The sequence below is a fragment of the Medicago sativa genome, chromosome 5 (genome assembly GCF_051527215.1).
Source record: "Medicago sativa cultivar Bolivia chromosome 5, Bolivia_mono, whole genome shotgun sequence".
Lineage (NCBI taxonomy): Eukaryota > Viridiplantae > Streptophyta > Magnoliopsida > Fabales > Fabaceae > Medicago > Medicago sativa.
In genome coordinates this window covers 77,791,821-77,817,137 of record NC_140753.1, presented here as the reverse complement: position 1 = coordinate 77,817,137, position 25,317 = coordinate 77,791,821, and the positions used below count along the sequence as shown (strand labels likewise).

Sequence of the window (25,317 nt, the reverse complement as noted above, 5' to 3'; positions counted from 1 at the left end):
ATGGAAGCATTAGCAGAGAGTTCATGGAAATTAGCAGATTATCACGAGAAACTAGGCAATATAGCAAAAGCAGTAAAATGTTTAGAAGCCATCTGTCAAAACAAGGTTCCATTCTTTCCAATCATCGAAGTCAAAACTCGTATTCGTATTGCCACAATCCTTCTTCATCATTCTCACAACGTTAACCATGCAAAGTCACATCTTCAACGTTGCGTTAGTATCCTTCTACTACGTTTATCTTTGAATTCATATTCCTTTGTTTAAACTTTTTTTTTTTCATTGTATTTTTGTTTTTGTTGTTGTAGGAGTTGCTTTTGAATAATAAACCGTCTTTTATAGAATTAAGGTGTCGAGTTTATAGTTTGCTAAGTCAGTGTTGTCGTCTTGGTGGAGATATTAAACCTCAGATACGAGTGTTGCGTAAGGCTCTTCACGTTACTGATGATCCTGCTGTGAGACATGAGTATGCTTCCTATCTTCACTTTTACTTCCTGAATACTATTTTGTATGAAGCATTGACACCGACACATATACGTCATGAACACTGACACGTTAACACCAATAAAATTTTAAAAAAGATGACATAATTTAATATAATCACATATGTAGGTGATTGAAGGTTTTTTTGGTAAACCCTAATGTCATCAATATAATCACACGTGTTTGGGTGATTGAAGGTTATTTTGGTAAACCCAAATGTAAAACACCCTCAACCAGTTTTTCATTAATCGTTGTTTAGTTACTATAAACATACATTTTTTAATCCCCAAGTTGAATACATATTAAATTCATTAATTATGGTTCAGATTCTACTCCCTCCGTCTCATATTATATAAAAAGTTGACTCTGTCATGTATGTCAATGCATAATTTAGATTGTAAATATTATTAATAATATATTAGAAAAAAATCTGAAAATTTGATATTTTGAAAATATTAGTTGAGACAAATCCAACAATATGCTATAATTTGTCTTTGTATATTAGTATAAGTATATAATCAAAGTATGTTATGTGAATAATGCACATTTTTAAAGTAGGTCATTTAAAATGGGATACTTTAAAAATGGGACGGAAGGAAGAAACTTTAATAATTCAATTATTTTTTAAATTTTAATTTAAATATACGTCGCCAATTTCAATTGTTTTTTCAAAATTTAAATTTAAATATATGCCAACATAATTAAGAAACTAAAAAAATAACTACGAATTTTAGTAATTTTTGGAATGAATACTGTTGTTGCTAAGCGTTTATCATCGGCAACTATTCTTAGGTACCATAATTTAAGGCAATAACTTAATGTTGATAATTCAATTATTCTTCAAAATTTAAATTTAAATACACGCAATAATGTAAGGAACTAAAAACTAACTACAAATTTTAGTATTTGTTAAAAAAACTACAAATTTTAGTAATTTTTTAAACCAATTTTTCCAGTATAGATATTATAAAATTAAAATAAAATCGATAAATTACCTTTTGTATACAATTGTATTCAATGTTGTATTAAATTGACTGCTAGAGGTCCCGTGAGTATAATTCGGTTGTATTCAATGCATTGTTATATGCAGGGGTTAGGGTTCGAACCTCCAAACATCCCACTTATTCACTGAATTCTAGCGGCTACTTGACCAACAAATTGAACAGCTAGAAAGCATAATTTTTTTTCTAATTTATATACTCTGGACTTGGAATAGTGAATTATTTATCATATGTTTATAATGTGTTATCAATATGCCCACATTGCATGCAAATCTTACCAACTAATGCTGCTTCTGCTACATGTTCATAGTTTTTTGTTTATTTTGTTGAAGGGATTCAACGAAGCTGTGGTCATGCAATTTCAATTCACAGCTTGCAAAAGCTTTGTCAAGTGAAGGAGACTACAAGGGTTCAATCGACGCCCTATAATTAATATTAATTCCTTGTTTGATTGTAATGGACCAGATGTTCTATGCAACTTCAATATTGCATGTCCACCTCATGCAATGGGATGATAATAATTTGGTTGAACAAGCCGTTAATCGTTGCAATGAGATTTGGGAGTCAATTGAGCCAAATAAAGTGAGTGCAAATGTTCTTTAGTTTGCAACTAAACTCTACAATGATTCCCTTTTTAATTTAATCTAACACTTTCCCCCTTGCTTTCACATAATCATTAGAGAAGAAAACAAATTGGCTTGCTCTTTTATAATGAATTACTGCACGTATTCTACCGAATGAGGCAAGGTGATTACAAGAATGCTGCACCCCATGTAGACAATCTGGATGCTGCCATGAAGTATGATAGGTGGCAAACACAACATATGCAACAGCTAGCGAAGGAACTCAGTGTTTTAGATCGAAGTCTTTCCAGGTATGATCTTGATTACAGGGATAGGGCCGCATTGTCTGGAAAGCAAGCACAGATTAAAAAAAGACTGATAAAGGGAAGAAGGACACTAGGAGATAAGCTTCTGTTAGCACCGCCTCCTATTGGCGGAGAGTGGCTTCCTAAAAGTGCTGTCTATGCACTAGTAGATCTAATAGTTGTTGTACATGGGCGCCCAAAAGGACTTTTTATGGAGTGTGGAAACCGCATACATTCTGGGATGCGTATAATTCAAGGTTGTTCAGCAACTGTTTTTGGTCTTGTGTTTGCATAACTTTTATTTCATTAGCCGCTGATGATCTCTTTGTTTTGTCTTGTTCAATCACAGCCGCAAAATGTCTTTTCTTTCTAGAATTTAATGTCAAATGCATTTTTGAAACATCATGTGATGAGAAACATCACTCCTAATTTGGGTTATTTTTCTGAAAGCGTGATCAATGAGATGCTTTGTTTCTGTTATTCTTGCAAATTGATTTCCATATTGTTCATTGCTGCTGTGCGTTGCCGTTGAGACAGTGTAATTCTTGCCACTTTCGACTCATTTTACTTATGGTAATAATTTTTCTTCCTTGCAGATGAGTTAGTGAAGCTTGGAATTACTGATAATGTCAGAGGTGAGATTCATTATTCTTATCTTACCTACATGATTCTTAAAATGTAAACAAGGATTCCATATACAAACTTGTTGAAGTTTCTTGTTTAGCAGAAGCGGACTTGCAACTCTCTTCTATCTTGATGGTTGGAGTATACTTAATGCTACTAATTCAGTTTCTTGAAAACAAAGTGGCCATGGAGCTCACACGAGCAGACTTTGCTGAAGCACAAAAGGTCGGTTTTGTTCCCGTTGTGCTTATATATTTGGGTTCCTGTTGTAGGTTTTGTTAGCTAGCCCTAAGGATGAGCGCTACTTAATGGCTTATGGTGGTTTATGGCGAAAGGAGAAAAAACACAAACTAGGCTAAAAATGTTGTAGAACACATAACACATTTAAAAAAACAAGGAGAAAAAACAGAGAACCTTAAACAATGAAGACAATATCGTATAATAAAAACTTAAAACAAGAAATAATGAAGTAGTACAAGAATAATATTAGTTTTTGTAGAACAGAGATTGAGAAACTGACGATTTACAAAAGAGAGAGAAAGTAAAAGAAAGAGATATGCAATGAAGATTAAGAGGACATAAAAAGAATGAAGTAACTTAGAAAATGTGGAAATACATAATCGAATAGGAGGAAGACAAAACATGGCTTGTTGCAATGCAACATGATATACTTGAAAAAACTGACGTCATTCACGATAGGCTATTCAATGGACATCTGTTGTTCACCAAAAATGGGTAAGTGAAAGATGATAGAGATGTGTGGGTGAGAGGCAGCAGAGAAGTGCAAGTGATAGATGGTCGAAACATTCAGTGACTTGAGTGTAAAATGTGTTTTTATCGTTTAAAACATTCCGTCATGGAAATTAGGGGCTTCCATGTATAAGCCAACCCCAAAATGGCTTCAAAGTGGTATTTTGACACACCATTGTGTCACGGCTGCCATTTAAGAACAACGAGGATGGGATTGAGAATATGTGATAGCTTCCATTTTATTCTGTTAAACTTTAAATCTCCATTAATATCTACCTTATGCCTCAGATTTGAAATTATTAATGGCCTTTTGTGCAAATTTTCAGGCTTTGGTACAGATGAAAAATTGGTTCATGCGGTTTCCAACTTTACTACAGTCATGTGAATGCATCATTGAGATGCTTAGAGGCAAATATGCTCATTCTGTTGGCTGTTATGACGAAGCCGCCTTTCATTATATTGAAGCAGTAAAGGTATATAGGATATGTCTGCATAAATGTGATATTTTGTAGTCATCAAGATGCGGTCTTTTCAGTTTTTTTTTTTTTTTTTTTTTTTTTTTTTTTGTGATACATTCATATTCCCGTTTGGCATGCTTGAGATTTCAGATCACACTTATGGTTTTTTGTTAAGATATTAATATGAGTTGTTGATCGGGATAACTTAATGGTGATCCAAAAATAACTTCATATTTTTGTGTAGCTTACGGACCGCAAATCAATGCAAGCCATGTGCCAAGTTTATGCAGTTGTTTCTTATATCAGCATTGGTGATGCTAAATCTTTTTCACAGGTGGTGTAGTACCTCTAATTGAACTGGTGCCACTTTTTGAAGCAGGTTGATCCCATGGACATTATTTTTTAACCAAAACATAGTTTTCTTGCAGGCACATGATTTGATTTTTCCACTCTATGAAGCAAAAGATTCTTTTGTAGGAGTTAGAGAGAAAGCAAATATTCTTTTTGCTTATGGTCTTTTATTGATGAAGCGACAGGATCTGCAACAAGCAAGGTAAATTTTTGTGTAATTTTGTTTAAATTCAATCACGTTGTTTGTCTGGATGTGAATCTGCAATTATTGTTTTATTAATGTTAAAGGTTGAAGAAAGAAATAGTGAGAAAATTGTACTGATTGATATATATAGACCCTTGATTCTTTGATTTCAATGGTTCAGTTTTTCAAACACTATATGGACACAAACAATAAGAACAGTTTATGTGCCTTACTTTGATGTTTCTATTTCTTCTTCTTTCCTCTAAGTTGAAAATTTGCTGTAGAATTTGTTTGGCAAAGGGATTGCAGCTGACGCATACTTACTTGGAAGACCATCAACTTATTTCCCAATATTTGACAACCCTTGGCAGTTTGCTTATTATATTGCGTGACACTGCACAAGCCAAGGAGTTATTGAGATCTTCTTTAACCTTGTCGAAGAATCTTTGTGATGTTCGTTCTCAAGTCTGTGTGCTGCCTGTTCTGACAGGTACTTCTCTTAATATTTTTCTATTGTAACATTTTATTATAGTTTGCAGATCACAGTATTTTATTATTCTTTTCTGCCCAGTTGGATAGCTTCCACGATATCTTGCGTTTCTTGTTCATTCATCAAACGAGTACACATAAATAGTATTGGTAATAGTAATTTTAGTAATAATTGATTACACAAACTATCCTGGTCCCTTGATTTTGGAAAATGTCATGAATTACATGGAAAAAGTAAGATTAGTTACAGCTCTTAATACACAGATTTCTCCATACGAAGGATGTAATCCTATTTGGTAACCTCTATCCTTATTTTACGATCTTACAATGTTCTACGAGTTGAGTCTACAAAGATATAATGAGTTTTCATAGACTCGTGTTTGAAAACTTTGATTCATTACATTGTTCAAGTATTTATAGAAAAGGAACTCAGTAATTAGCTGATCCATTAGTTGTTAGATAGAGGCAACTATGATTGGAAACAGATTCGTGGACAGATGTGTTTTCTTCATTTATTTCTTGTAAAAAATATAATATGAATATACTTCTTGGTTCTTACAGCTTTATACAAAGAATTAGGAGAAAGGGGAAACGAAATTAAGAATGTCAAGTATCAGACAAAAATATCTGCAGATTTGCAGAAGAGGGTGGCTGACGGACGAGAATCCATTTATCATATTGAAATAGTAAGTTGATCTTGACAAAGAAGAACTATCCCTGTGTTTAGGTTTAGTTGATTATAATTTGTTTCACCATTTTGATTAACAGATTGACAAAGTAAGATTTGAAGTTCAACAATTACATAAGTCGGACATCAAGCGTGCAATGACAGTCCCAACTGTGGGAGTTAATCTTGATATTCTAGAGTCTTTTGGCCTGCCAGCACCCTCACCTGTTCCATCATCAAGTTTACATGATATAGATGATCCTAGTAAAACACATGGAGAAAAAACAAGTCTTGATATTTCGGAATCTAGTGGCCTGCCAGCACCCTCACCAGTTCCATCATTAAGGCTAGTTGATATAGATGATGCTAGTAGAACACATGGAAAACAGAGGGAATCTATTGGCCTGCGAGCACCCTTAGTTGTTTCATCGTCAAGGCTAGTTGATATAGACGATGGAAGAAGAACACCTGAAAAACAGATTAATCTTGATATTTCAGAATCTATTGGTCTGCCAACGCCTTCACATGTTCCATCATCAATGCTAGTTGATATAGATGGTGTTAGCAGCAGAACATGTGGCAAACGGAGAAAACTTGATGTATCAGAATCTATTGGCGAGCCAACACTTTCACATGTTCCATCGTCAGAACAAGGTGATATAGACAGTGTTAGCAGTGGAACACGTGCAAAAAAGAAAAATCTTGATACTCCAAAATCTACTGGCCTGCCAGAACCCTCGCCTGTTCCATCACCAAGGCTAGTTAATATAGATGGTCATAAAAAAAGACGTGCAAAATGTAGAATTTAGCATTTTCCTCATGGGGGTGAACAAGTATATTTATAGCATTTGATTTTAGTTCACATATGTCAATTTGTTTCCTCATTTAGTGATGTATTTGAAATCAATTGCAAAAGTGTTAACAAATAAAAAAAAATTGAATACAAAGGTCGTTAAAATCAATTGAAATCGAGTACCACCAAAATTGACTTGCCTCAAAATCTCGTTGATAAAAAAAGGAATTAAGAAAGAGGCATTAAGACCAAATAGAATGTAGCCTTCTCACCAGCTTTAAAACTAAAAGAGATATTATTTAGACTTTGTATCAAATTTATTTGTGTTGTTATTTATAGTAGTAGCAAAACATAAGCAACCAAAGACTTTGAGATCAGTAATATGAGGATTAATATTAAACGTTTAAGTGAGTATAGATAAATGAAATTAAATAAATCAAAAAGAAAAAAAAAGCATGTGAATTAAAATTCTGGAAAAGGGGGCAAAACATCTTCATCTTCAACCTCTTGATTTTTATAAAATCATTCAATTAAATCCTCTTTTCTCTAATCTCTTCCACATCCATAGTTAATTCTTCTTGTACCTTCTTCAAATTAAAGGGCTCAATCAACGTGTGTTCTAAAATGTGAGTATTTTTTCTCTCAAAATCAAATTTTGAAACTCCAAATCAATTTCCGTACGGTACAGCTTCGTGTCTGATTTTGTGAATAAATTCTAATGGATCTTTGGATTCATCTTCAGTTGAATAATAAATTGGTGCTGGAGGTATAGTTGGAGATGAAATTGGGTGATTTTGACCTAATACACTATTTTTCAACAGACCTACGGTTTTATTTTCTCATCACTATTGATACTTGTTATGAAGAAATGAGAGTTAAAGTGTATGCAGGTTTAGTTTTCCAATTAATAGGAAAACACTGTATAGCACGACACATGATTGTCGTATCCACCCACGACATGTATTTTGCCAAGAAGCTATTTCAGTTTTTTAAAATTATTTTAATTGTAATTTAATATAAACAAATAGGATGAAGCCATGTCAGTTGTCGTGGGTTAAATTGGTCGTGCAAAATAGCACTTCTCAATTTTCTTTTCTTACCTGGGTTTGATGTTACAGAGAAAGAAGAGAAGAAGACCAAGCGCTTCTCTCCATAATTCTTTCCTTTTCTTTTTTTTTTATTCTTTTTTATTATTTTAATTCTACATATACACTTGTGGCATTTACATTTATTTTAAATTCAAAAAATAGACAGCTGGCAATTTTTTAACTGATGTGGCGTGACACATAGGTTTGACTAAGTTAAAATTGAGGTTTTGCAAAAGGGGATAAACATAGGGGGTCACTTTTGCCATTTTTTTAATAGGGGATCAAAATTGCAACTTTTCCAAAACTAGAGGGTTAAAAGTGCGTTTAAGCCTAGAAAAAAAATCCTAGATCCAATTTCAAGCTTTCTAGCAATTTCCAAAAGGATTTAATCTCAAAGATCCTGAGTATAATTTTAGTTCAACATAATTATTATTTAATCTCAAGAAGTGGGAACAGATGCGTGAAAATGATCTTGGCCCCAAGATGTAGATGAAAAGTCAACAACAACAAATTCACATAAAATAGACATTGAATGTAAAAAATGTATTTGTATGTCAATTGATATTCATTGATTCAAGTGGAAAGTTAATGTTAATTGTTGGAAACGGCCGTGAGCAGATGAGATGAAAGGAGGAAGAAAGGTTTAAAAGAAATGATAGAGTAGAGAGAGACGTATGTGTTGTTAAATGAGACTTTTTAATCTAAGCCAATCAATTTTAATCTAAGGGTTGATAATGGTTCTCACCATTCTCATATAAAATAGTCATTCTCATAATATACATCCTCCTTAAACAATACCCTAAAAACACTTGTTAACATTTTCTTTTAATTTAACGTAATATAACTTAATATTCAATTGGCAAGAGGCAAATTTGACTACTATTTTCTAACTGAATTTCAATTGCACTCCTTTTAAAAATGTCAAGGACTAAGAGAGAATCAACATTACAATGCACCTCGTGAAAGTATGATAGAGTTCTTCATTCGGTGCAAATGAATTAGTTCAGAGGGTTGTTAGTTAAATTTTCATATTAAGAGGGTAAATGTAATTTTTTAAATGTCAGGGTATGCATGTGCATGCCCTCAGCTCAATATGGCTCTGCCACTGTGTAAGATCCTAGTTTTTCTTTAAACGTATACATACATGAGCAATTCTTGTGTAGGAACGAACCTAACTATCATTCTTACAAACAATAAATTAAAACATGACACGTCATTTTTTTTCCTTTTAACCATGATTGGTGGTGGTGAATACTAACTGCAAATAATGGTTGACAGAGAGGAGGAGCAGTTATTTTTCATTTACTTAAATTATTTCCAAATTATTTTAAAATAAAACAATGATGTGTCATGTTTTAATTTGTTGTTTGTAAGAATGATATGTTAGGTTTGTTCTATACAAGAATTTCTCTACATACATATTTTATTCTATCTATGTTTAAGTCTACTTTATCTTCATTCTTATTTAAACAGTAAACTTTACTTTTATTTTTGAGATCTTTTAGTTTCTAGGAGGAAATAATTTTTAAGGGGATAATAATGTAATGTCCTGATATTTTTAGACATTATTTATGTCTTTCATAAAAATAAAACATTGTTTTGATGTATGATTTATTTAACAACTTAATAAAACATTATTTATTTTATGTCTTTGTCTTAAAACTTATCTTGATCAATTGAATTTTGAGTATATATTTTACAGAAAGCAATAATATGCTAGTTTTAAATTAGTACCCAAATATTGGATAAATAAAATTATTTTATTATTTATCAAGAGGATTTATATATATGGAGAAGTAATGACACGAGGCAAAATCTTATTTATAAAAGGTCTTAAGTTGTCTTAAACAGCTTTTTGGAGCCAAAATTTGAGGTTAATTTTGTCATTTTAATATTGACACCTCATTATTCTTATTATTATTTAATATATATTTAAGCAATTGAACAAACTTTTGTTAAATTTAATATTGACAACTCATTATTGTTATTATTATTTAATATATATTTAAGCAATTGAACAAACTTTTGCTAAATTTGTGCCATAAACTACTAAATATGTTTTTTTTTCTTCCATAATCTTAGTTTTTTTTTCGTTTTTTTTTATTTCATAATTTTATTTTGTTTTTCTTTCACATTATTATTTAATAATATATATTTAAGCAATTGAACAAACTTTTGTTAAATTTGTGCCATAAACTACTAAATACGTTTTTATTCTTCCATAATCTTAGTTTGTTTTTTTTTTTGTTTTTTTTCCTTTCATAATCTTATTTTGTTTTTTGTTTGATGAACATCATAGTTTGTTTTCTATTTTCTCTATTTTTTTGGTAGTGCTATTTTCTCTATTTATTTGGCAATGTAAACACCGATCCCCATATGTTTTTTTTTGTTTTTGTTAACTATGTTTTTCTAAAATTTCTCATTAAATTTGTGCCACCAAAGAAAAAAAAATCCTCATCTAACGTTTGTCTTTGGTAACTAACTCTGTCTACATCTGTGCCACTTTATGCCAAAATATAAGTAACATCAAATAGGATTTATAAGTCATACTTCATCCTTCGATTAAATCATCTTGCTTCAAATTAATCGTACGTCATATTTTTTTGCTTTGAATCTCTTTTTTTATTTCTAACTTCTTTTTTATATCAACGATTAAAGTATCTCTCTATTAATATTTTTAACTTTGTCTACCTTTCCATGATTTATTTCTTTTCAATTCTATGTAGATTGAATAATGGCTTCTCATATTACTGATATTGATGACATTGTTGCTGGAAAAATCGATTGGAAGATACGTGTTCGTATAGTTAATCTTTGGAAAATTCCTGATTTCAACAAACCAAAAGAGGCATCCAGTATTGAATTACTATAACATGTTTGTGTTATGTGTGATGAAACAGCATGCCTCTATATACTTTTATATTGTTCTGTTATACCTATCCATTTTTGTTATTAAAGATCTTTGATTTATTCATGTATTTCACAAGTTGTATCTTCTGTTTTTCATCACAGTCAAATTAGCCTATTAAATTAAAAGAACCATATATGAACATGTTAGTAAAACAATTAGCCTATTAAATTTAAACGATTAGCCTATTAAATTTAGAGGTGGGGATTTATTTGTTTTGGTTGGTGCTGTGCAGTTTTTGGGTGTGCGGGGTTCCTGTTCCTCCACTATAATCTTCTTTGTTATTTTGAATTCACTACACTTTCTTTTTGGGTGACTCTATTAAAAAAAAAAATAAACAGCCAAACTGCACAGCCGCATCTAACAGGACTGCTCAAAACCTATGAAGCCCGGATACTCCAAAATGGTGCCGTACCCGTGTCGGATACGTATCGGATACCGATACTCCGCGGATACTCTGGATACCGTATCCCAGAAGTATCGGAATTAATTATTTTAATTTAAAATATATATTTTATCGGATACTTAAAAGATACTCGACGGATACACACAGATACTTATAAGATACTTCACACAGACGTATCCAAAAAAAATGAAGTGTATAAAAATGAGATTGTGTTGTGAAAATTTAAGATACGAATCACTATAATTACTTTTCAATTAACAAATTAAATATTATGATTTTGGTGGATGAAAGTAACGAGAGAGGGTAGATTTAATCAATCAACATTAAACAAACTTTGTTTTGAGTTCTTTTATTGATACATTTGTTGATATCCTAACATATGAATGAAAATAGAATATGATTTATACAAAAACTTTACATTTTTTATTTTGATCATATGTATTTTTTTTTTTTGTAAATTGTAACTTTTATGATTATATAGTATGAGTAATCAATGTTTTTTTTAAGTATTTTACACGCATATAAATTTTAATATAAATATTTTGTTAACGTATCTTAGCCGTATCGTATCCTAAATTTTAAAAATTTCGCGTATTCGCGTACCCGTATCGTATCGTACCCGTATCGCACTACGTATCCGGGCTTCATAGCCCAAAACACACCCGAAAAACAACCTAAACTATTATAAATTGATAATAAAAGAAGTTTTTTAATTTGATTCATGATTGTCCATACTATGGACGTGTTGATAAGATTATATCATTGTTTTTTTATGTTTCACCTTTATTTATTTTTTTGAAAGAATTTGTTTCAGTTTTATAATTCTCATTATCTTTTTATTCACATAAATTCACATAATATTTTATTTATCTTATTTATAAAAGGTCTTAAGTTGTCTTAAACAGCTTTTTGGAGCCAAAATTTGAGGTTAATTTTGTCATTTTAATATTGACACCTCATTATTCTTATTATTATTTAATATATATTTAAGCAATTGAACAAACTTTTGTTAAATTTAATATTGACAACTCATTATTGTTATTATTATTTAATATATATTTAAGCAATTGAACAAACTTTTGCTAAATTTGTGCCATAAACTACTAAATATGTTTTTTTTTCTTCCATAATCTTAGTTTTTTTTTCGTTTTTTTTTATTTCATAATTTTATTTTGTTTTTCTTTCACATTATTATTTAATAATATATATTTAAGCAATTGAACAAACTTTTGTTAAATTTGTGCCATAAACTACTAAATACGTTTTTATTCTTCCATAATCTTAGTTTGTTTTTTTTTTGTTTTTTTTCCTTTCATAATCTTATTTTGTTTTTTGTTTGATGAACATCATAGTTTGTTTTCTATTTTCTCTATTTTTTTGGTAGTGCTATTTTCTCTATTTATTTGGCAATGTAAACACCGATCCCCATATGTTTTTTTTTGTTTTTGTTAACTATGTTTTTCTAAAATTTTTCATTAAATTTGTGCCACCAAAGAAAAAAAAATCCTCATCTAACGTTTGTCTTTGGTAACTAACTCTGTCTACATCTGTGCCACTTTATGCCAAAATATAAGTAACATCAAATAGGATTTATAAGTCATACTTCATCCTTCATCCTTCGATTAAATCATCTTGCTTCAAATTAATCGTACGTCATATTTTTTTGCTTTGAATCTCTTTTTTTATTTCTAACTTCTTTTTTATATCAACGATTAAAGTATCTCTCTATTAATATTTTTAACTTTGTCTACCTTTCCATGATTTATTTCTTTTCAATTCTATGTAGATTGAATAATGGCTTCTCATATTACTGATATTGATGACATTGTTGCTGGAAAAATCGATTGGAAGATACGTGTTCGTATAGTTAATCTTTGGAAAATTCTTGATTTCAACAAACCAAAAGAGGCATCCAGTATTGAATTACTATAACATGTTTGTGTTATGTGTGATGAAACAGCATGCCTCTATATACTTTTATATTGTTCTGTTATACCTATCCATTTTTGTTATTAAAGATCTTTGATTTATTCATGTATTTCACAAGTTGTATCTTCTGTTTTTCATCACAGTTAAATTAGCCTATTAAATTAAAAGAACCATATATGAACATGTTAGTAAAACAATTAGCCTATTAAATTTAAACGATTAGCCTATTAAATTTAGAGGTGGGGATTTATTTGTTTTGGTTGGTGCTGTGCAGTTTTTGGGTGTGCGGGGTTCCTGTTCCTCCACTATAATCTTCTTTGTTATTTTGAATTCACTACACTTTCTTTTTGGGTGACTCTATTAAAAAAAAAATTAAACAGCCAAACTGCACAGCCGCATCTAACAGGACTGCCCAAAACACACCCGAAAAACAACCTAAACTATTATAAATTGATAATAAAAGAAGTTTTTTAATTTGATTCATGATTGTCCATACTATGGACGTGTTGATAAGATTATATCATTGTTTTTTTTATGTTTCACCTTTATTTATTTTTTTGAAAGAATTTGTTTCAGTTTTATAATTCTCATTATCTTTTTATTCACATAAATTCACATAATATTTTATTTATTTCAGTTGTCAAAGATACAAGCTTCTATTAAAAGCAAGGATTTCAAACAACTTGGAGATTCTATTGAAGAGGGCGCTTCATATACTATAGAAAAGTTCTTGGTCCAATTTAATAAAGGAAATTTTAAGCCAACTAATCACAAATACAAGCCAACTTTGATAGGAAGCACTATTATAACCAAAACATCTTATGATAAAATTCCTGCAAATTTGTTTAACTTCACAAAATTTCAGGACATTATTGGTGGTACTGATAACGATGTTTTAATGGGTTAGTACTTTATACTAAAATTACAAATTAAATATTAACTTATTTTTAGATATTTATGATTTCTTTTTTACGATTCTGCAACCATGTTTATTTGTAGATGTCATTGGCCATATGGTTGGAACGACTGACATTAAGGATGTTCAAGTAAAAGGAAAAATGACTAAAATCTTGGACTTGACGCTTGAAGACCTTGAGTTAGTGGAGTTTTTTTTTTTTTTTTTATCTTTGTTTTAACTACATATATAGATGTTTTTTTAATTATTATTCTTAGTCTAATAAAAATTATTTTGTAAATTTCAGGAGCAATACAATCATTTGTACTTTATGGGGTCCTTTTGCTGAACAAATGAATAGCTATATGAGCACAAATGGAAATACTTTTCCTATTGTAGTTGTTATGCATCTATGTCGACTTAAAGTTTTTGGTGGTAATTAGATTATCTTTTTAAAGGTAATTATTTTTAATTTCTTTGTATTGTTAATGATATATATTACTTAATACCTTTTGGTGTATCGTTTTAATAGGTATGTATGAGATTGCCAATGCATTCAATGAAACCAAGTTGCTTATAAATCCCAACATTGAAGAATGTTGCACCTACAAGAAAGGGTATGCACTAACCTATCGTTATTACACATATATTATATATTGATAATTATTGAAAGTTTTTTTGTTTTTGTTAAGTATGATTTTCTTATATTTTACGATAGAATGGAAACTGGCAATGCATCTTTGACCCAAGGGGTCACCCAGATGATAGCACAATCTTCACTTTCTTTGTCTAATGATCTACTCCAAACAAAAAACATGACAATTTCAGATATTACACAAGCTAAGCAGGTCTACAACTTTGTTGATTTGCTTTGACTTATACTATTATACTATGTTGTTAAATAATTCTTAATCCATATCTTTGTGTTTTAATTTTCTAATTATTATTCTTAAAATAAATTTAATAACTATGCAGGTGGGTGCATGTGTTGTCTTGGCTAAAATTATTGACATAGACACCAATAAGAAGTGGTGCTACGTTTCATGTGATAAGTGTTTCAAGAAGGTTGAACCTGTTTGTACAAAACACTTTTGTGAAAAATGTGATACATTAGTCGATGCTACAAAAAGGTAACGTTTTCGATATTAATTTTTCTTATGTTTCACTCATGTTTTTTAAGCTAAACTCAATTATTCTTTCTATTCGGTTACTTATATAATTAGCAAATCTAATTTCAATTTTTTTTTCTTTCTAATAACTTACTATGTACATGATTATATAAACGACAAGTTGCATCATCACCACTTTTATTCTTTTGGTCACTGATTTTTTTGGTTAGTGATTCCTTATAAGGTTATTGAATCTTTCATGTATATTCACTTTTCATTTTAGGTTTATGGTGCACATTCATGTTATGGATGATAGTGGGTCAACTACCTTTGTGTTGTTTGATGGAGTTATTTCACAGCACTTTGGAAAGACTGCAAAAGAACAAATGGTATTGATAATGAACTTAAGTATATTGTCTTTTGTGTTTTTTATGTTATATTATTAAAACAATAAACATTAGTTTTAATTGTTTACTAATCCCTTTCAAAAAAAATTGTTTACTAATCCAAATCAAAAACAGGGAAAGACCACAAATGATTATCCAACCGAGTTTGACACCTTACGTGATAAGGAAATGTTTTTCAAACTGGAGATCAATCAAAAAAATGTTGAACAAAGGTTTTATACCTATGCAGTCAAAAAGATGTCCGATGACAATGAAATCATTGATGAGTTTAAGAAAAAGTATTATATTGAGTGTCATGCTGCTCCTCCGAATGGTAAGGAAGATGATGATGTTGATATCATAGGTCCTATTACTCCCCAAACTGATGATAAGATTAAGGTAGTTAAATATTCTTTATATCTACTTTAATAGTATTCATAAAACTTATTAAATTAACTATTTCTATGAATGCTTATTATTCATGTAGCTTCTTGGTGATGAAGCTAATTCTATTCCTAAAGATACTCATCTATCCAAGTCTTTGAGAAAGAGAAACGCCGACTCGGATGCAACATATATTGACGTTGATTGTCAAATTCGGTCGTCCACCACTAAATTGCAGAAAGTTGTCAAAATTAAGCAAGAACCTCAAGATTGTTTGACACCTTATTTTTATTTGTCTATTCGATGTGATAACGAGAATTCTAAATTACTTCAAGTTTTTATTGGTTTTATTTTGGACACGTTAATTCATGCTCACTTACAACTATTATTGTTTCATTTACGATTACTTTATTTATTAATCAATGTCATATCTAACTTCCCGTGCATCGCACGGGTCTAAATACTAGTTAATGATGGAAAAGAATGAGCTAAAATGTAGGAAGTTAGTGCCATGAATTGGTCAGAACTACCTTCCTCCCTTCTCCTATTCATACGTGCTACTATCTCCTATTTTCTCTCAACATTCACCTCTTATTAAATTATGATATTAACTTTGTACCCAAAAAAAAAAAATGATATTAACCCACAATTAAAAGGAGACTGAAAACAGTTCTTATGGCCTGTTTCTCGAAAACTACATACACACTAGCTCTCTAAAAGTCTTTACGGCACCATATGTTTTTATATCTTGATCAATCACCATTTTTACTTTCAATTTGTGTTACTTGAGTGTGTTCCATGCCCTTCATTTTTCGATCATTGTCTTGCCAATCACTTCTAATTTTCCCATTTGATTTCCTTCATGACCATGTGGTAGCCAAACCCTCAACAACACCATACGCGTGCTTGAGCTGTAGGTGATAATTCTCCAATTTTAGTCATTTCATTTGCCTTGTGTTTAGGCTTTTAAAGCAAACTATTCTCTCATCAAAATTATTGCCATACGATCGACTCAGCCACACATTTACCCTTGGTATTCATTTTCAACGGTTGGATTGTGAAACAAATTTTAGAGCGAGAGGAATCGTGCGCGCATTGAAACTGCGGATTTATGGGGCTTATAATCATTTGCTAAGGAATACAACGTCTAAGGTAAGGGCTTTTCCCCACACCATCATACTAGGCTGGATAAGTGTTGTGAATTGGTAGTAGAATTCTTGTCCATTAAAAAGAATTAGTTTTTTTTTTTTATGTTTTATTCTATTTAAATGTTTTATTGTATTTAATGATTTTATGTAATTTACATGTATGACTTTTTTTTTATTTGGTGTCTATATGTATGACTTCTTGTTTTGATTGAATATTGTGTTGATTGTTATGAGAATTTGCTTATTAGATTTGACACTTTGATAACTATATATGATTCTAACCGGTCTGGTTCTATTTGGATTCGGTTTAGTTGATCGGTTTGTTTGAAAATACAATTAAAAAATTCATATTCTCACAAAACTGTATTTCATGCATACAACATATTCAAATATTTCCTATGCTCTCTCTTTTTCAAGCAACTTTGTATAACTAACATGAAAAAACTAACCAAGAGATGGACGATCTTAGTGCCGTGAGGAATGATGATGGATTAAGTGTGGCTGACGGCTTGGGTTTCCTTTGTCGTAGAAATGATATAGACTAGTGATGTGATGAGATGGTGAGGGAAGAAAATGAATGTGTTGAGGAGCATTTTATATTGGACTTTGCTTTTCTACCTAATCATAAGTGTGTGCGGGGAGTGATGTTATTAGTAAAATGTGGCATGGGGTTAACATCGGTTTAGTTCATTGGCTCTTTAGATCTCAAGATAAAAAAAACTGATAGCCAAACCAACCTAGATCGGTTTAAGTTGGTTCGATTCGGTTTTGAAGTGAACCAAATAAGGTCGGATGTTTTCTTCGGTTTGAATTTTCGGTTTCGTCGATTTTATCCAAACTGCTTACAACCCTATCTACCACCATGTTTTTGATAGGTTAAAAACACGTTGAGCCAATACGGGGCAATCCAACCCGCTTTGACATCTATAGTATATAAGTACTCCAATTGTTATTAGGTTAATATGCTTTTACCGGCTTCAATTTTTTAATTCCATCTATACTATATTATTGGAAGAATAGGGTTAATAGAAACAAAGAATCAATGATGGAAGCAGTAGCATAGGGACTATGGGGATTAGCGGCGAAATAGGTGAAGCACTAAAACTTAAAACTCGTCGTCTTCGCATAGCCATAATCTTTTTTCACTCTTCCTTTGAATTCATATTCTTTTGATTCATTAACGATTAACGTGTTTTTCATTGAATTTTTGTAGTTATAGGAATTGCCTTTGAAGTCGATATCATCTTGTTTGGAATTGAAGTGAGCTTGTTATCACTTCGTTGGATAGATTCATCAACAAATTTTACTGCTTCTGCTGGACATGTGTATGTCTCCTATCCTATTCTTCAATTTTACTTCCTCAATACTATTATGCTATAAGCACGGACACGTCATAATAATTTGAGAGAATGACATAATTCATATATAATCACATGTGCATGGTGACATGCCTTTGATTGAAGTTTTTCTGCAAACCCAAATTCTTGAATCCATTTTTTTTTAGCCAATGTTTGAACTCCGACCTTGCATATACCGCCCCCAAGGACAGTCTTGAATCCATTAAAATAGCATATATGATCCCAAAGCTAAGCGAAACTTATCCTCAATAATTCAATTATTTTCAAAATTTATATTTAAATATGCACCATAATTTAAAGAACTAAATAACTAACTACAATTTTTTGTAATTTTTCTATAAACCAATTTTTCTTGAGCTAGAAAATTAAAATCGATAAATTACTTTCTGTATATTAATCTGTTCAATGGTATTCCCGTCTCATAATGCATATTTCAAAGGTGTTCACCATTTCATATGATGAACAGCTAGAAAGCTTGAAAAAAAACTCTTTTTAATTTATATATAATTAATTTGGACTTCGAATAGTAAATTATTTATCGCATATTTGTAATGTGCTATTGTCAATAAGACAACATTGAATGCAAATCTTACCAAGTTACCAACTAATGCTGGTTGCTTCTACCACATCCACATGTTCATAGTTTTTTGTTAATTTTGTTGAAGGATTTCAACGAAGTCGTGGACTTGCAATTCTAATTCCCAGCTTGTAATCTTTGTCAAATGAAGGAGACTAAATGGGTTGAATCTCCGCCTTAGAATGGCATAGTCAAGAAAAGTGTTTTCTGATACATAATCTGCTGGAGGTGACTGAGTTGGCAATTTCTTCAATGCTTGTTTTAGAACCCTTTCGAGTTCAGATGCTAATTCTTCACCACCAACGTTGGAAATCACTTGGAAAAATATACCAATTGGATCGGAGATTAGAATGGATGCAAGGTGTAAGGTTATCTTAGCATGTCCTAAACTTATTGCTGGTCTTTTAGCACTAACAAGTTCCTCATACGCCTTGTAAGGAAAATGGTCTCGATTCATTTAATTTATACATTAAAAAAATACAAAAAATAAACAAATAATCCAACTTGAATAAATGAATCGAGACCATTTTACTTACAAGGCGTATAATGAACTTGTTAGTGCTAAAAGACTAGTAATAAGTTTAGGACCTGAGATAACAACCATACACCTTGCATCCATTCTAATTCCATTTGGTATATTTTGCAAAGTAATTTCCAATGTTGGTGGTGAAGAATTAGCACGTGAAATTGAAAGGCTTCTAAAACAAGCATTGAAGAAATTGGCAACTAAGTCACCTCCGGTAGATTATGTATCAGAAGCACTTCTCTTGACTAAAGTACGCATCTGGAGTTGCAGGTTGACTAAAGTACGCATCTGGAGTTGCAGGTCAGTTGTTACAAGAAAAGACATCACATTTCATTTGTTAACTAAATTCTTACCACTAAAAGAGTAGAACCTTTTGGAAGTTTTATCATTTCAGCTTTTGTGTCAAAAACCCTAGAATCACTTTTTAATACTTGTTTTTAATAAATATTAACAAATATAAATCAAATTAAACTGAAATGTTTAAATGAAAAAAAATTCCCTTTTCATTTTTCCTCCCCTAATTCTTAACTCTTCACTTTCATCTTTTTTTAATGCCATTTTTTCTTCTATAATGACAATTTTTCTTACTATCATTCATGTTGTAATTGGAGTACCCTTTATTCTCATGTATTCTGCAAACTTTCTTTTGTGGGGACTGCTGTGGGGATATATCCATATCATATATCCATATCCTATTCCATGTTTTCTTCCCATCTTCTCTTCTCCAAAGTTTGACAGCTTGTGGTTAAAGTTCTAAATTCAAATTCTGGAAGATCGTCTTCCTATTCCTTTCGAAGAATAGCAAAGGATAAAGATTGTTTTGTAACAACATTTCACTTCTGTAAAGTTTGATAACTTGTAGTTGAAGTTCCAAATTCAAATTCTAGAAGACCGTCTTCTAACTCCTTTTGAAGAGTAGCAGAAGATAAGATTGTTTTGTAACAACATCCAATCTTCTCTTCTGCGAAGTTTGACAACTTGTGGTTGAAGTTCCAAAATTGAATTTTGGAAGATGTCTTCTGGTTCCTTTTGAAGAATAGCAGTAGGCAAAGATTGTTTTGTAACATCAGTTACAACAGGTACTAACACATGTCCAAGATGCTTCGAATTTAAGTCAATATTTGAAGTTTCAACTTAAGTAGATACAACATGTTTAATATCTTGAGTGTCTTCTGATTTTATTAAGTCATTATAGTAGTAAATTAAAAAAAATTGGTGTGGTTGGGGTGTTATACTATGATTCTTGTCCCTTTCATTGTTGCCCCTTTGTTTAGTAATAGATCACTTTTTGTTCATGATCAGCGAATTGGTGATCGGACAAGACTAGAATCAATTATTCGAATTGATCGTTGGCCTTTAAAATCATCAACAAAAAGGGATCAAGTTCTTGATATTACTAAGAAAATGGATAACATTAAAAGGGACCAGAATCAGAGTATAACCCCCAACCACACCAAAATTTTCAAATTTACTACTATAATGACTTGTGAAAAGCAGAAGACACAACATATATTAGACAAGTTGTCTCTGCTAAAGTTGAAACATCAAATATGACTTAATATCGAAGCATGTTGGACCTGTGTTAGTACCTGTTGTAACTATTGTTACAAAACAAACTTTACCTTCTGTTATTTTTCAAAAAAGGAACCGAAAGACGATCTTCCAGAATTTGGAACTTCAACTACAAGTTATCAAATTTCCCAAACTTTCTAGAAGAGAAGATTGGATGTTGTTACAAAACAATCTTTATCTTCTGCTATTTTTCGAATGGAACTGGAAGACGATCTTCCTGAATTTGAAACTTTAACCACAAGTTGTCAAACTTTGGAGAAAAGAAGATGGGAAGAAAACATGGAACATGATAGGGATATATCCCCACAACAGTCCCCACTATTGTTTGCTAAAATAAAGGGTACTCCAATTGTGCCGAGTTTGCTATAATATTGTCGTACCTATGTCACATCAATTCCTTGTTTAGTTGGATGGGTCAGATGTTCTTTACCACTTAAATATTGCATTTTCACCTCATGTAACAAGATGATACTAATTTTGTAGAGAAAGTTGTTAATAAGTGCAATGAGATTTGGTTGTCAATTTAGCTAGGGAAACTGAGTGCAAGTGTTCTTTAGGTTCTTTCTTTTTCGTTTCTAGACAATGTTCACCCACAGACATGTGCTTGTTTGCAACAAAACTCAACCATGATTCCTTTTTTTAAATTTAATCTGACACTTTCTCCATTTCTTACACACAATCCTTAGAGAGGACAATGCCCCGACTTTATCTTTTATAATGAATTATTGTATATATTCTTTCGAATGCGGGTGATTACAAGAATGTTGCACCCCAGCAGGCAATCTAGATGTTGTCGTTAAGGCTTCTAGGAAGCGAACACAACATTGGTTGATCTAAAATTGTTTGCTTTAGAGACAGTGCCTCATTGTCCTTATAGTTAAGGTTAGACTTTGAAATACTTTGATCTAAATAAGGCTTGAATATAAGGATATTTTTCAACATAAATTTAATGAGTCCGACATGTGTTATTAAACTCATAAATGTAACAAAAGAATATTGGATTTGTTTAAAGAAAAACATTATTGAATATTTATAAAATACCACTATAATTCATTAATATTTTTGAATGGAAATGTCAAATCCTTCAGTGTTTAGGCTATGAAGAGGATAATTAACTAATAAATGGAAGAAAGTTACACCCATTTATTAGTTAATTCTCCTCGTGATGGCCCCAACACTATAGATTTGACATTTCTAATTCCAAAAATATCAAGATTGAAGATTCCACTAACAAAGTTTATTTTTATCTTATAAACTTTGAATTATCGTAGTATTTTATAGATAAACATCCAATAATGTTTTTCTTTAAATTATAAGATAAAAATAAACTTTGATCATCTTTTTGAATGGTGGAATCGTCTATCTTTATATTTTTATAATTGGAAATGTCAAACCCATCATTATTAGTTAATTCTCCTCGTGATGGTCCTAACACTGATGGATTTGAATTTTCTAATTCCAAAAATCTTAAGATACAAGATTCCAACATCCAAACAAGTGATCAAAATTTATTTTTATCATATTTCCACCATTCAACAACATGTGATTAAATTTATCATATAATTCAAATTTCATAAAGATAAAATTAAACTTTGATCACCTATTTGAATGTGAGAATCTTCTATCTTGATATTTTTGAAATTAGAAATGTCAAGATAGAAAATTCCACCATCAAAGTTTATTTTTATCTTATCAAATTTGAATTATAGTGGTATTTTATAAATATTCAATAATGTTTTTCTTTAAAAAAAAATCCAATATTTTTTTTGTTACATCACATATGAGTTTAATAACACATGTCAAACTCATTAAATTATCTTGAAAAATATCCTTATATTCATGCCAAAATTAGATAAAGTATTACAAAGTCTAATTTACTCCTTTGCTAGCTCTAGCATATATTGTGTTTGCTTTTCCAATCAACCTTAACGGTAGCATCTAGATTGTCTACATGGGTTGCAACATTCTTGTAAAACCTACCCGGATTTGATCGAATATGTGCGGTAATTCATTATAAAAGAGCAAGCCAGGGCATTGTCCTCTCTAAGGATTGTGTGGAAGCATGGAGAAAATGTTTGATTAAATTAAAAAAGGAATCATGGTAGATTTTAGTTGCAAGCATTCACATGTATGCGAGTGAACATTGTCTACACACAAAATAGCAAGAAGCTAAAGAACATTTGCACTCACTTTAATCTCATTGCATTTATTAACAGCTTGCTCAACCAAATTATTATCATCTCATTGCATGAGGTGGTCATGCAATATTGAATTAGTGTGAGACCGATGTCAATGTTATATAGCAAACTCATCACAATTGAAGTTCCATTTATTTTAGGAAACAAGAGTGTTGACACAGTTGCAACATGCGTGAAAATAAGTAAAACTGTCATAATAGAAGCAGGTGAAAAAGAACAAAGTCAGGAGTTAAGAATAATAGGGAAAAAGAAGGGGGAATTTATTTATTTAAAAATTCCAATTTAAGTCTATTGATATTTGTTATAACTTTAACAAAAAAAGTGATTTTAGGGTATTTAGCACAAAATTTGAAATGGTAAAGAGATGCAAATGAGATGTCTTTTATTGTAACCTTTGACAACTATCCTGCAATTCAGTAGCACACACATATTTTAAAATTTTGATATTTCGAAATATATTGGCATTCGAGCACCTTCACATGTTCCATCATAAAGACTAGTTTATATAGATGTTGTTAGTAGTAGACCATGTGAAAAACGAAGACATCTTGATACTCCAAACTCTATTGGTCTGCCAACACCATAATACTCCTTGAATATATATGTCTAAACTAACTTTACAATTAGTGCATAGAAATTCCCCTCAAAAAAAATTGTGCATAGAAATTAAACTCTTTTTCCAAATAATATATAATTTAAATTAATAAATTTACATTTACTTCTACCCAATAAAAAAATCATTATTTTAATAAATAATCACATTAAATTTTATTATTTTTAACAAATTATAAATTCAAGTATATTTATCACTATAAATTTAAAACAGTATCATTTTCATTCTATGTTATTAATCATAATCATGGTCTTTATAGACAAGAAAAAGAATAAAAATATGACCAGAAATTAGAGAGTAGAAGATTTTTTATTTATTTTTAGTTTACATTATACTCCCTCCGTTCCAAAATAACTGAGTCTTTTGTTCATTTCAAACATACTGAGTCTTTTTGTTCTTTTGTTCATCAATAACTGAGTCTTTGTCAAATATTGATGTATTCACCTATTATAAACGTAAAGTATAACATATTGATTTGAGAATGATGAAATTAGTATTAATTGGTGTCTTTGTGACAACTTTTTTGCAAATGACTCAGTTATTTTAAAACGGAATGAGTATTATTTATGTACAAGTAAATAACAAATGCATTTGATTTGGTGTGGCAGATGATTTACTGAAGTCAAAGCCTTAGAAAATGAGGTCAATGTTATGAGTTTTGGCTTTTATGGTAAATAAAAGTCTACTACCAAAGAAAATAACAACATTAAAAGTCCTTTTATGAGAAAATTAATAGCATTAAAATTAAAATTTAAAAGATAGACGTCACCAATCAATATGAGACGCGTGAATGTGGTTCAGTCTTGGCCTCTTGAGCGAGGAGATGCAAAACAAAAATAATATGAAAGTAAGATTAAGATCATTGTTGCAAATAGCAAAAACTCAGAGTGAGCAGGTGGACACCCTCAGGCCTCAACTATACCTGGATCCGCCTAGATAATTCTTCTTCACCATTCTCACATCTTCAACGCTCTGTTAGTATCTTCTTCCTTTGAATTCATATTCTTTTGATTCATTAACGTGTTTTTCATTGAATTTTTGTAGTTATAGGAATTGCCTTTGAAGTCGATATCGTCTTGTTTGGAATTGAAGTGAGCTTGTTATCACTTCTTTGGATAGATTCATCAACAAATTTTACTGCTTCTGCTGGACATGTGTATGTCTCCTATCCTATTCTTCAATTTTACTTCCTCAAACCTATTGTTATAAGTACGGACACGTCATAATAATTCGAGAAAATGACATAATTCATATATAATCACATGTGCACCATGACATGCCTTTGATTTAAGTTTTTTGGCATACCCTAATCTCAATATATCTAGGTTAACCTCAACTAGTTTTAGTCTCGAATCCATTAAAATATCCTATATGGATCCCAAAGCTAAGTGAAACTTATCCTTAATAATTCAATTATTTTCAAAATTTTATTTAAATATGCACCATAATTTAAAGAACTAAATAACTAAATCAAATTTTGATAATTTTTCTATAAACCAATTTTTCTTGAGCTAAAAAATTAAAATCGATAAATTACTTTCTGTATATTAATGTG

The 25,317-nt window shown here is 30.8% G+C and overlaps 1 protein-coding gene, 1 long non-coding RNA gene and 1 pseudogene across 3 annotated transcripts; all 3 read left to right on the top strand.

Annotated features, from left to right (window-relative positions):
* Positions 1 to 6,819, top strand: LOC146925294 (sister chromatid cohesion protein SCC4-like; annotated as a pseudogene). The gene is made up of 12 exons (XR_015010464.1): positions 1 to 213; positions 306 to 463; positions 1,814 to 2,063; positions 2,162 to 2,606; positions 2,946 to 2,984; positions 3,077 to 3,198; positions 4,050 to 4,196; positions 4,426 to 4,515; positions 4,610 to 4,734; positions 5,001 to 5,206; positions 5,767 to 5,891; positions 5,974 to 6,819. The product of XR_015010464.1 is annotated as a sister chromatid cohesion protein SCC4-like (transcript).
* Positions 6,820 to 12,861: 6,042 nt separating this feature from the next.
* LOC146925293 (replication protein A 70 kDa DNA-binding subunit B-like) lies at positions 12,862 to 16,230 on the top strand. Its single transcript, XM_085711953.1, has 10 exons — positions 12,862 to 12,982; positions 13,617 to 13,898; positions 13,996 to 14,092; positions 14,199 to 14,326; positions 14,424 to 14,508; positions 14,610 to 14,739; positions 14,867 to 15,021; positions 15,284 to 15,389; positions 15,522 to 15,785; positions 15,874 to 16,230. The coding sequence occupies exons 1-10, from the start codon at positions 12,862 to 12,864 to the stop codon at positions 16,228 to 16,230; spliced, it is 1,725 nt and encodes a 574-aa protein (XP_085568079.1).
* Positions 16,231 to 17,880: 1,650 nt separating this feature from the next.
* On the top strand, positions 17,881 to 19,271 carry LOC146925292 (uncharacterized). The gene is made up of 3 exons (XR_015011025.1): positions 17,881 to 18,008; positions 18,132 to 18,243; positions 18,942 to 19,271. It is a non-coding gene; the product is annotated as an uncharacterized LOC146925292 (long non-coding RNA).
* The last annotated feature ends 6,046 nt before the right edge of the window (positions 19,272 to 25,317 follow it).

Excerpts from the sequence above, each read along its gene's own strand:
- LOC146925293 (XM_085711953.1), top strand. The coding sequence starts at position 12,862 with ATGGCTTCTCATATTACTGATATTGATGACATTGTTGCTGGAAAAATC. Across the intron at positions 13,899-13,995 it reads TGATAACGATGTTTTAATGG|ATGTCATTGGCCATATGGTT; the intron begins GTTAGTACTTTA and ends GTTTATTTGTAG. Across the intron at positions 15,390-15,521 it reads AGACTGCAAAAGAACAAATG|GGAAAGACCACAAATGATTA; the intron begins GTATTGATAATG and ends AATCAAAAACAG.